A 13,900-nucleotide genomic window follows, 5' to 3' on the forward strand; every position below is an offset into this window, starting at 1 on the left:
ATACAGCCCAAAAGCCAGAAAAATCGACATCCATAAGCTCAAAGAAATCATAGTGTTCAACTAACTTCCATATTTGTGAAGCTCTGCGAATATTGAAAATGTGGTTAAAAATTTTCTACGCGTTAGATAAATTTCCGTTATTTTCCAGAGTATTTGTTTTTTTTGAAGGCGACATAGGAATGTGTTCTAGCTGGTGAAATATTAGAAAAATTGTATCTAAAACGTTTCGATCTCTACCAAAATGTTGGTAACCCTTTCCCGCTTTGGTGACTTTATAAAAGCATGTCCATTTTTCATTGTAGTCTCCGATTATTATTAAGGAAACTGCAGAAGAAAATCTGGATTTTACGATGAAAAAATAATGTACGTTTCTTATAACACAGTGCAACAATTTTTTTGCCTCAGCTTCTATGTATGATTTTTTGATGAAGTTTGATGCGAAAATAAATTTCCCGGAGTTTAAAGATATTTCAACATAAGGAGCAACAATGGCGCCATTTTGAATTTTTGAAAAACTGGAAATTTTTGATGTTTTTTCGACGCCATTTTGTATCAAAATTCTAAGAGTTTGTCCACATATTAACATCCTTCTACCCATCTTTTGAAAAAAAAAAAAAAAAAAAACAGATCTTAAATCGGACAGAAACTGAGCTCAAAACGGTGATTCTACGAAACCAGTTTTGGCATAGTTTTAGTGTATTTCACAAAGCAGAATAATATCGATTATTTCTGAACAATAATGGTAATTCGCTAATATCTTAAAGTGGTAGTCAAATAATATCTTATCTTGAGTAAAAAAGTCTCAGAAATCGAATGGTAGGTGTCTGATCTTTGGTAGAATTGGACCATTCCCACTACCACCTGACCATCGAAGTTGACTTTCTGGTGGTCCGTATACCTCTTGTATTACTTTGGTTGAAGCACTCTACATCCTCTTTGACGATGATGATGATAGGCATAATGCCAGCCAGGACGCATGTTGCCTCGTAAGATACGGTTCTATACGCACAAGCGACCCTCAGGCGCATGAGTTTTCCAGTTTTTCGCGGTAACTAGAAGTACCCAACGCTTTCGACCACACTGGTTCGCCACACCTGAAAATGGACGTAATACCGAATCCAGGATTAAACCTTACGGTACCCCTGCGGTAATTGGTACGCATTTCTGACCCTCATGTATGTTGTAGACCAGAACTCGATTCTGAAAGTAACGTTCCAGAATCTTGTACAGTGGCACCGGCACTTTGAGACTCCGAAGCACGTAGGCTCCCTCAATGACCCGCTCCAACATCGCTGGTGATCGCTCTGCCGGGGCTGACTAGCCTCTGGCCTTGGCCGTAACGTCCCTATAGACGTCACACGATGGGTTCGTATTGGCACTGTCGTAAAGTCTATCGAAACAGGCTCGTTGGATGGCCTTTATTGCGCTCTTAAGCGTTACCTTAGCGGATTTGAATGTTGCCTAGAGCTCCGATCTTTGTGCAACGATGCGCGCGCGTTGCATCCTCCGCCTCGCACGAAAGCACGCACTGCAGAGGTCGGCTATAGCGTCGGTCTACCATTTTGCCGGAGGCATTTATTTCTAGGCTGACTAGACCTAAGCATGACGGCACGACCGCGGTAGTGTGGCAATAAGTAGGTCCGCATTCAAGGGGGCCCTCTCCCCTTCGAGGTCCATACTTATTACTTCCGAAAATACATCGGCATCAAAATGCGATGTCTTCAAGCCATGAGTGGTTGGTGTATTGGTGTCCACGCGATAGCTGAGTGACTGGTGGTCGCTATTAGTGTAGCCGTTGTCTATCCTCCAGTTCGTGATCAGTCCCGGGCTGCCGAACGTCACGTCGATGATCGATTCCGCACCGTTTCTGCTATAGTTAATTTAAGCACCGACATTGGCCAGATCTAAGTTTAGCTTCGCCACAGCTTCCAACAAAATCGGGCCCTTCTAGTTAGTGCAGCGACTTCCCCTCTTAGCAGCTCAAGCGTTGAAGTCACTCGCCACTATCAACGGTTTTAGACCCGCTAGTTCTACCTGGGCGAACCTCTTTGTATACCAACGCGGCGGAACATAGCAACTGCAGTAAAATACTTCGTCCACCTTGGCAACCACGTAGCCTTCATTCGAGGCTGACTCAATCTCCGGAAACCTGCCTGTCGTCCATATGGTCGCCATCCTGGACTTATTCGCTACCCAGTTACCGTTTCTGGTAGGGATACGGTAGGATACCGCGTAGCAGTGCTTCAGGTTTAGTTGCGTCACCCTCACGCCTGCGGTTTAGTAGCCGGTTTGCTAGCCTGGCACTTGGAGCCTTCCGAGACGTGCTTGGCTAACACTTTTAGGGCTACCTCTTTGACGAGCTCCCTTCCTCTTTGCGGCTTTACGTAGCTCCAGGATCATTTCGCCAGTGCGAGATCGACGAATGGTCCGAACATCCTCACCCAAATCTTTCAGCTGGGTGTCACCTCTCATGGCCTTCAAGATCTCAAGAGTACTCAGACCTGTCAGTTTTGAGTATGAGCGCGTCACCCTTGCACTTCCTCGCCGTTCGCGGTTTCTCGGCGCGGTTTTTTTGTCCACTTTGGTAGTCCATTGGCTCCGAACAGGAGAAACGGCTGGTTTGGCGAGGAGGGCAAACAGTTAGTGGTAGAGAAGAATGCAGCACGAGCGAGAATGCTGCAACACCAAACGAGAACGAACGTGGAGCGCTACCGACGCACAGTGGGACGAAATCAAAAATAGTAGGACATTGGTGTTTGTGACGAAACGCATGGTTTTAGCATTTCGATGTCTTCTAGAAAGTTTCTCAGATTTATGAGTACTTTATTTTGACGATAAATTTTTTTCATTAAGGGAGTTGTACACCGAAACAAAAAACTAACTTTTTATTTCTTAATGAACTTGGTAACTTGCTTCCGACACATTGTAGAACTAGCTATTACGAGCAAGTTTGTAGTGCATTGGAAAATTCTATCTCTGAACCTGACAAAATCATAAGATATTAAAGTAAAACACCCCCTTTAAATGTGTTTTTACGTGATAACGCTCTTATCTTAATTTTGCCATTGTTCAAGTGTTCTACAAACTTCAAACTAAGATTAATTGTCACATTTTTTTAGAAGAAAGTGTATCGTTATCTCCTTATTTGGAGGAGTTATGTCTGTTTTTGCACTTTTATGGCACAATTTTCACATATCTTGTGGAAAGGTAGATGTTGGCAGCTACTTTCAGTTTCATTTTATTTGGATACTTATTCTCTCCAATTGTGTATATATATCGTACTGGAATCGAAGAGGATTAATAGTAATTTTTCGGAAATTAAGTTGCAACTTTTTTGGATTTTGATTATTTTTTAATCAACTTTTTTTTAAATCGGACAACCAGTGCCCGTAAATAAATAAACCATGGACGTTTGGTGATTTAACAGGTGCTCGGAAATTTTAGCGAAGTGTTGAAATGTGTAGCTTTAAAAAATCCGATTTGTTTGACGTCTTGTTTATGTCAGATTAGCTGGTACGAAATGGAATTGTTATGAATTTTATTTTTTTTAGATTTTTTAAAGTTACACATTTCAACACTGCTAAAATTTCCGAGCACATGTTAAAACACCAAACGTCCATGGCTGACTCATTTACGGGCACTGGTTGTCCGATTTAAAAAAAAAGTTGATTGAAAATAATCCAAAAAAGTTGCAACTTAAATTCCGAAAAATTACTATCAATCTCCTTCGATTCCAGTACGATATATATACACAATTGGAGGGTATAAGTATCCAAATAAAATGAAACTGAAAGTAGCTGCCAACATCTGGGGAGGGAAACAAAATCCTTAAAAATCTGTCCACGTGGAACATGGATGGCCCCTAATATACACTACACACGGACACACACCACAGGCTCAGCATGATTTGATATTGGCCGCACGTCATGCGTTGTACTGTTTGAAGGTCGATTTTGAAAAGTGACCAGAATGACAAGGTAAACTCAATGCTCACCTAATGTTTTGAATGTATCTTAAAGCATTTTTTCTCAGCTTTCCAATGGTGGTTTCAAATTCAAAATCGGTGGTTGTGAACTTGCTCAAAAATACGTTTTTCTGATTAAATCCAAGATGGCGGCGAGATCCAAGATAGCGGCCAATTTTCTTCTACTTCAAATGAAAGCTCTATCATTCCTCTTGACATCGATGTGTTGGTTGCAGGGGGTTCAATGACAAATTTAAGAGAAATAAATCAATTAAAAGGTCAAGAATTGCTCAAAAATCAATTTTTGTAAAAACCGTTTAACCGATTTGTGCCCGAGGGGTCCATCAATATGAACTAACCTAAGTGGTTTTCTCATTTTTTCGCTACTTTCAATCATTGAGATATAAAAATATCCTTTTTGAAAGACCTCATGCCACCAGAGGGACGGTTTCAGCGAGAATTGCTCAATTAATCTTAGTTTGAAGTTTGTAGAATACTTGAACAATGGCAAAATTAAGATAAGAGCGTTATCACGCAAAAACACATTTTAAAGGGGTGTTTTACTTGAATAACTTATAAATTTGTCAGGTTCAGAGATAGAATTTTCCAATGCTCTACAAACTTGCTCGTAATAGCTAATTCTACAATGTGTCGGAAGCAAATTACCAAGTTCATTAAGAAATAAAAAAATATTTTTTTATTTGGTGTGCAACCCCCTTAATGAAAAAAAATTATCGTCAAAAAGCTGAGAAACTTTCTAGAAGACATCGAAACGCTAAAACCATACGCTTCGTCACAAACACCAATGTCCTACTATTTTTGATTTCGTCCCACTGTGCGACGCACACGGAACAGACAAAACTCGGTCTCGGAAGAAAAAGCGCCAGCAGGAAGATCGAGATCACGAGGCGATAAAGGAACTCTACCGTGCGAATGACACGCGAAAGTTCTACAAGAAGCTGAACAGTTCCCGCAAAGGCGACAAGCAAAAAGCTCACATGTGTAGGGACCTAGACCTTCTCACGACCAAGTGTGAGGTGATTGAAAGGTTGAAACAGTACTACGACGAGCACCTCAACTACGATGTAGCAGAGTCGACGACGGAGTGGTAGTAGAACTCGGTTTACACGCAGATGGCGACAGAATTCCAGCCTCTGACCTCCAGAAGCTTAAAGAGGAACTCGGCCGGCTGAACAAACAAAGATGCCGCTGGAGCTGACCAAATCTCCAGCGAGCTGTTGAAACACGAAAGCGAATCACTGGCTAAGGTGCTACACTGCGTTATTGCCAAGATTTGGGAGGATAAGGTAGTACCGTAGGAGTGGATGGTGGGTACAAAAAAGGCAACAAGTTGGATTGCTGCAACTACCGTGCAATCACGCTGCTGAATGCCGCTTACAAAGTACTCTCTCAAATTCTGTGCCGTCGTCTACCACCCTTTGTGAGGGAGTTCGTGAGATAATATCAAGCGGGATCTATGGGCGCCACCACGGACCAAATATTCGCGGTACGGCAGGGCCTACAAAAGTGCCGAGAATACAATTTCAAATTGGTGTACAACACAATCGATCGAGATCAGCTATGGCAGATTATGCACAATTACGGTTTTCCGGATAAACTGACACAGTTGGTCAAGTTGACGATGGATCGGGTGATCTGCGTAGTTCGAGTTCCGAGGACACTCTCGAGTCCTTTCGGATCTCGAATAGGGTTATGGCAAGGTGATGAATTCGTGCTTGCTATTCAACATCGCTTTGAAAGGTGTGTTAAGCTCTTTGGCTACGCCGATGACATTGATATTGTAGCAAGAACCCTTGAGAAGATGACGGAGACTTACATCAGACTCAAGACTAAAGCCGGGCGAATTGGACTGGCCATAAACGCATAGAAGACTAAGTACATGAGGTTCCAGAGAATGCAGTATCAACCTCCCACCACGAATTCATATTAGCGGTGATGGAAGAGTACCTATAGTTTGCCAACAAAGCAAAGCCTTGGTGCTACATTCCGATTCGGAACTTGACCTTCTGTTTGTTATACACAGACTTCGCAGGTAACTGTTTAGTGTACAAGACAATTGCGAGGCTAGCGCTAAGATCTTACTGACACTAACAGTCTCTCCGAGCCGAGACTCGAGCCTACGACGACTGGCTTGTTAGGCTAGCATGGCTTATTAGGCCTCGCATCATGATTTATGATTTTAATCCAAGGGACGTTAGGCGTTTTAATTTATTACCAGTAAGCAACTGCTCCACCGGTGAAAAAGAAGGGTTTTCTTTCTTACATCGTGACGGATGATGCAAAATGAATTCATCACAGCAATCCGAAGAAAAGAAAATCTTGCTGTTACCCGGTCATATTGCTACGTCGCTGGCTTAGCCGAATATACACGCTACGAAGGTTAGGCTGTGTATTTAGTGGGATACCGACCTGGTATTATTCATTATGAACTGTTGAAACCAAACAAAACCTTCACAGCGGAACGGTGTTGATTTGAAATGATGCGGTTATAAAACAGCGAGAACTTAGTTGCGCACCTATATATCTTATAAGAAAACATCACCGAGCCAGTCATATTATCATTAAAATTGGTTGACTACTATTTTTGAATACAAACGTAGAGAAAGCAACTGTGGCTGCTAGCTTTCTATTGAATTCAAAACTTCTCATTGTACTAGGATTACATTATACTATTCTCGGTCGCGTTTGGTGATTATGTGTTATGTATTCAATAATTACACTGTGCTACAGCGATTTAGAACTTCTGAAGTGACCTAGTGTAGGTTGTAGGTCTTGTTGAGTGTAACATTCGCTCATACTAGAAATTTTCCAAACACCCCCAAAATTTGAAGTAATGGTCAAAATACGATTTTTTGGACTTCAGCGCATATAATATTTTTGAACTCAGTCATTTATCAACCAATTTTCAATATTAAAGCAGTTTTAGAAAGAAGACAAATAGAGCTTTCAAAATATTTACAGGTTTGTTCTAATATCAATAAAATATGTTGAGTTATTTGCGCTTAAATCTAATTTTTTAGACTTTTTCACGAAATTTTTCAATTTAATTGTCAATTTTCCGTCTATTTTTGTGAGAAACATACCTAAAATATACTATAATTTTGAAAGTTCATTCAATTCCGAATCAATTGAAAGTAGTTTTGTAAAAATCGGTTGACATTTGGCTAAGTTATATATATATATATATATATATATATATATATATATATATATATATATATATATATATATATATATATATATATATATATATATATATATATATATATATATATATATATATATATATATATATATATACATATATATTTATATATAAATATATATATATATATATATATATATATATATATATATATATATATATATATATATATATATATATATATTTTTTTTTTTTTTAAGAAATTTTGGCTTCTATCGCGCAATTATTTCACGGAGCTACAAATGATGAAAAAATGCAAGAACTTTTGATGTGACTTAGTGTGGGTTGTAGCTTTAGTCAAATGTTACTTGCGCGTTTACTTGAAGTTTTTCAAATACTCCAAAAATTATTAGTTATGGTCAAAATCCTGTTTTTTACCTTAGCTCACATTTATATGTGTATTTGAGTTATTTTTCAATCAATTTTTTATGTTTTGGCTGTTTTGGAAAGACGACAAATAGAGCATTTGAAACATATAAATATGTCTAAGGAGTTTACCTATATGTGATGAATAGTTTTAAAATAAATAAAATAGTTTGTTATTTTTAAATTTTTCCAAATTTATTCGCAATTTTTTACACATTTTTGTAATGAACGAGCTTTAAATACTGTAGAATTTGAAAAGTACATTTAGTGCCAAACGAAAACAGTAAGTGTTGTTTATGAAAATCTGTTATAAATTGGCTGAGATATGACTTGATGTTTTCCACCATATACTTAGATTTCATCAAATCATTTCTCAGCATAATTATAACAGATTTTCATTAACAACACCTATTGTTTTCGTTTGGTACTAAAAAGAACTTCTCAAATTATACAGCAATTGAAGCTCCATAATTATAAAAATGTGTGAAAATTTGCGAATAAATTTGGAAAAATTTGAAAATAACATAAACCGTCGTATTTATTTTGAAACTATTCATCACATATAGGTAAACTTTGTAGACATATTTATATGCTTCAAATGCTCTATTTTTCGCCTTTCCAAAACAGCCAAAATGTAAAAAAATCGGTTGAAAAATAACCGTATTAAACATAAAAATGTGAGCTAACGTAAAAACCAGGGTTTTGAACATAACTTATAATTTTCGGGGTATTTGAAAAACTTCAAGTAAATGCGCAAGTAACATTTGACTAAAGCTACAACCCACACTAAGTCACATCAAAAGTTCTTGCATTTTTTCAACATTTGTAGCTCCGTGAAATAAATGTGCGATAGAAGCCAAAAATTCTGGTTTTCTTTATAAAATATATAACTTAGCCAAATATCAACCGATTTCCACAAAACTGTTATCATTTGATTCGGAATTGAATATACTTTTGAAATTATAGTGTATTTGTGGTATGTTTCTTACAGAAATAGACGGCAAATTTAAAATTAAATTGAAAACTTGCGTGAAAAAGACTATAAAACTAGATATAAATTCAAATAACTTAACATGTTTTAATGATATTAGAACAAACCTGTAAATATTTTGAAAGCTCTATTTGTCTTCTTTCTAAAACTGCTTTAATATTGAAAATCGGTTGACAAATGACTGAGTTAAAAAATATTATATGCGCCGAGGTTCAAAAAACCGTATTTTGACCATAACTTCAGATTTTGGGGGTGTTTGGAAAATTTCTAGTATGAGCGAATGTTACACTCAACAAGACCTACAACCTACACTAGGTCACTTCAGAAGTTCTTGCATTTTATTTTCATTTGAAGCACAGTGCTATTTAACCTGATATCTCTACCAAGTTTTCAACTTTTCTTTATATCATTTCTTTAGACAGTCAAAAATGCGATCTTATCAACTTTTTTCAGGTCATCGAATCGTTACTGATCGATTTAATATATACCGCTCGCAGCCGAATATCTGCAGGACGATCCGAATCTGACGGAATGTATAAAACAATCAATCGAGACACTGAGGCCTTATTTGGTCCGCGGCATACCAGAGCTGGACATTCCAGCCATCGAGTGGCGGAAAGTATACCCGGCCGGGGCATCAGCGTCACCATCAGGGACATCGAGGCCTACGGTCCCGGAAACTTCCGACTGACGAAACTAAAGTGAATATTTGAGCTCACGTTTGAGTGGGAAGTTTTTTGTTCTGAATTCCTACCCTTTACTAGATTTTGGAGACAAAAATATCGCAGTAAAACCTTTTCCAAATTTAATGATTGCGTTTTTCAGTGTTGAGGAGTACGGAAAAGTGTACAGTGTTTAACTGGAACTACCGCACCAATATGCGGAAGGTCATTACTTGGTAGATGGAGAGATTCTGCAGTTTTCGTTACAGGGTGATGGAAAATTCACCGGAAATTTCAATATGTTTTGCATTAGTTACAAAAATGAAATAAAACTATTTTTTTTAAATTCATTTTCAGCACATAGCGTAGGCAGCGTCCGGATCATACTCGATCGCAAGGTTATCAACGGTGAAAACCATCCTACGGTGGCCGAATTAGATATTAAAATTAGGGTTGGCGATGGAAAAATCAAACTGGAAAATCTTTTCGGGGTGATAAGATGCTAGGTATACGTTCTCAGCCCTAAACCAATTTCAGCTATCGAACTAACGATTTAGGTTTAAGGTGATTTCATCAACCGAACCACCATTAAAAATTTCTCGTTGCTGAGCCTAGTGTTGATTCTGCTTATTGAGGAGGCATTTCAGCGGATATTCAAACAAACGGGAAATAAAATAGTGGAGCGATTCCCGGAGGAAGTTTTATTTCCCTGAGTGCGAATGCTGAACAAATCGGCACCTGCACTGTGGTTACAATAAAAGACGTTGTGAAATCCAGCTAAGCTACTAAGCTACTACAAGTCGCGTGTAGGATACGGCCACTGTGTCACAACACGAAGCTGGATCGTCATTGTTTGTTCTGTGGAGACGCTCGATTATTCCTACTATCAGCCGTGAGGTCGTGACTTAGACGTTCGGTGAAGTATTCACTTTAGAATTTTTATCATTATTATTGATAGTATTATTATTATTGTTATTATTATAATTATTATTACTATTATTATTATTATTATTATTACTATTATTATTATTATTATTATTATTATTATTATTATTATTATTATTATTATTATTATTATTATTATTATTATTATTATTATTATTATTATTATTATTATTATTATTATTATTATTATTATTATTATTATTATTATTATTATTATTATTATTATTATTATTATTATTATTATTATTATTATTATTATTATTATTATTATTATTATTATTATTATTATTATTATTATTATTATTATTATTATTATTATTATTATTATTATTATTATTATTATTATTATTATTATTATTATTATTATTATTATTATTATTATTATTATTATTATTATTATTACTATTGTTATTAGTATTAGTATTACTGCCTTTTTTTTTATTTTGATCCATTGTAGTTTTAAAAATTGTTTTTAAAATTTAATAGCAACTACTTGACCCCCCCCACATTCGAATATTTATCGTTTGTGTGCGGTAGAGCGTGACGCTCCCGCAAAATGGACGACATGCAGGTGCAACTATTCCTGGATGTGGAAACAACTGGGGAAGAGATTGAGATCTCCCCCATCAATTCCCCTCTACCTTCCCCGCTACCTAGCCCCGTACCAAGGGTACCGGCAACACGGGTGAAAGCTTACCCAGATGCTTCGAAAGGTCCGTTCGTAGTTTACTTCAGGCCCATAAAGAAGCCTCTAAATATAATTCAAATCGGCAAGGACCTGGCAAAACAGTTTTCGGACGTAACCGAAATTACAAAGGTTAGACCGAACAAATTGCGAGTTGTTGTGAGTAGCTTGAAGCAAGCAAACGCAATTGCTAGCTACAAGCTCTTCACGAGAGAGTACCGCGTGTACATCCCTGCCAAGGACGTGGAGATCGACGGTGTGGTTACCGAAGGAAGCCTCACGGTCGATGACATTTTGCGTCACGGGGTTGGCTGCTTCAAGAACCCTCTGATTCAAGATGTAAAGATACTGGATGTCAAGCAATTGCATTCAGTATCCATCGAAGAAGGGAAGAAGAAGTTCTTCCCTTCGGATTCCTACCGTGTAACATTCGCCGGATCCGCACTGCCGAACTACATCTCTTTGGACAGGGTTCGTCTGCCTGTACGCCTGTTCGTACCGCGGGTCATGCATTGCCAAAACTGCAAGCAGTTAGGTCATACAGCCACCTACTGCTGCAACAAGGCACGCTGCAGCAAGTGCGGAGGCAATCATGCTGAGACCGCTTGCAGTGAGGATACTGAAAAGTGTCTTTACTGCGAGGGAACTCGGCATGACCTTTCGGCGTGTCCCGCGTACAAACAGCGCGAGGAAAAAATAAAGCGTTCCCTCAAGGAACGATCAAAGCGCTCTTTCGCAGAAATGCTGAAGAGTGCTGAGCCACCCTCGACAGGAAACATCTTTTCCTTTTTGCCAACCGATGAGGGTACATCTGACGATCCCGTCGAAGGGTGTTCTTATGCCATGCCAGAAGGATCTAGGAAGAGGAGAATGATCAACTCTCCTAATCTTTCTCGCAAAGGTCGCAAGATAACCCCTAGCGGAATGACCAATAAGCCAACACAAAAAGGAAGCGGTGAAGAAAAACCGAAGCAAGTACCTCCCGGTTTTAATTTTAAATCAAACCAGGAGTACCCACCGCTTCCTGGGGCACCAAAAACCCCTCGTGCACCCATTTCTCGATCAGAAGATAAAAAAGAAACAGGGTTCATAAAATTTTCTGATATTGTGGACTGGATATTTAAAACATTCAACATACCAGATCCCCTACAAAATATTCTTCTTGCCCTTCTTCCTACAGTGAAAACCTTTTTGATGCAACTAGCAGCAACTTGGCCCCTCATTTCAGCTATCATATCTTTCGATGACTAATACGGCGAAAGAGGTTAGGAATTTTATCACTGTATTACAGTGGAATTGCAGAAGTATCATCCCCAAATTCGATCTATTTTCTCATTTAATAAATACATACAATTGTGACGCATTTGCGCTCTGTGAAACCTTTCTCAATTCAAACGATCAACTCAATTTCCACGATTTTATTATTATTATTATTATTATTATTATTATTATTATTATTATTATTATTATTATTATTATTATTATTATTATTATTATTATTATTATTATTATTATTATTATTATTATTATTATTATTATTATTATTATTATTATTATTATTATTATTATTATTATTATTATTATTATTATTATTATTATTATTATTATTATTATTATTATTATTATTATTATTATTATTATTATTATTATTATTATTATTATTATTATTATTATTATTATTATTATTATTATTATTATTATTACTATTGTTATTAGTATTAGTATTACTGCCTTTTTTTTTATTTTGATCCATTGTAGTTTTAAAAATTGTTTTTAAAATTTAATAGCAACTACTTGACCCCCCCCACATTCGAATATTTATCGTTTGTGTGCGGTAGAGCGTGACGCTCCCGCAAAATGGACGACATGCAGGTGCAACTATTCCTGGATGTGGAAACAACTGGGGAAGAGATTGAGATCTCCCCCATCAATTCCCCTCTACCTTCCCCGCTACCTAGCCCCGTACCAAGGGTACCGGCAACACGGGTGAAAGCTTACCCAGATGCTTCGAAAGGTCCGTTCGTAGTTTACTTCAGGCCCATAAAGAAGCCTCTAAATATAATTCAAATCGGCAAGGACCTGGCAAAACAGTTTTCGGACGTAACCGAAATTACAAAGGTTAGACCGAACAAATTGCGAGTTGTTGTGAGTAGCTTGAAGCAAGCAAACGCAATTGCTAGCTACAAGCTCTTCACGAGAGAGTACCGCGTGTACATCCCTGCCAAGGACGTGGAGATCGACGGTGTGGTTACCGAAGGAAGCCTCACGGTCGATGACATTTTGCGTCACGGGGTTGGCTGCTTCAAGAACCCTCTGATTCAAGATGTAAAGATACTGGATGTCAAGCAATTGCATTCAGTATCCATCGAAGAAGGGAAGAAGAAGTTCTTCCCTTCGGATTCCTACCGTGTAACATTCGCCGGATCCGCACTGCCGAACTACATCTCTTTGGACAGGGTTCGTCTGCCTGTACGCCTGTTCGTACCGCGGGTCATGCATTGCCAAAACTGCAAGCAGTTAGGTCATACAGCCACCTACTGCTGCAACAAGGCACGCTGCAGCAAGTGCGGAGGCAATCATGCTGAGACCGCTTGCAGTGAGGATACTGAAAAGTGTCTTTACTGCGAGGGAACTCGGCATGACCTTTCGGCGTGTCCCGCGTACAAACAGCGCGAGGAAAAAATAAAGCGTTCCCTCAAGGAACGATCAAAGCGCTCTTTCGCAGAAATGCTGAAGAGTGCTGAGCCACCCTCGACAGGAAACATCTTTTCCTTTTTGCCAACCGATGAGGGTACATCTGACGATCCCGTCGAAGGGTGTTCTTATGCCATGCCAGAAGGATCTAGGAAGAGGAGAATGATCAACTCTCCTAATCTTTCTCGCAAAGGTCGCAAGATAACCCCTAGCGGAATGACCAATAAGCCAACACAAAAAGGAAGCGGTGAAGAAAAACCGAAGCAAGTACCTCCCGGTTTTAATTTTAAATCAAACCAGGAGTACCCACCGCTTCCTGGGGCACCAAAAACCCCTCGTGCACCCATTTCTCGATCAGAAGATAAAA

General features: G+C 38.2%; 1 protein-coding gene across 1 annotated transcript; it reads left to right on the forward strand.

Moving 5' to 3' along the window:
- Nucleotides 1-1,361: 1,361 nt before the first annotated feature.
- Nucleotides 1,362-9,922, forward strand: LOC129729095 (uncharacterized). The gene is given in 7 exon segments (XM_055687575.1): nt 1,362-1,365; nt 4,820-4,996; nt 9,045-9,155; nt 9,158-9,248; nt 9,373-9,521; nt 9,567-9,715; nt 9,767-9,922. Coding segments are annotated over 7 exon segments (837 nt in total).
- The last annotated feature ends 3,978 nt before the right edge of the window (nt 9,923-13,900 follow it).

The sequence above is a fragment of the Wyeomyia smithii genome, chromosome 3, assembly GCF_029784165.1.
Source record: "Wyeomyia smithii strain HCP4-BCI-WySm-NY-G18 chromosome 3, ASM2978416v1, whole genome shotgun sequence".
In the NCBI taxonomy this organism is placed as follows: Eukaryota; Metazoa; Arthropoda; class Insecta; order Diptera; family Culicidae; genus Wyeomyia; species Wyeomyia smithii.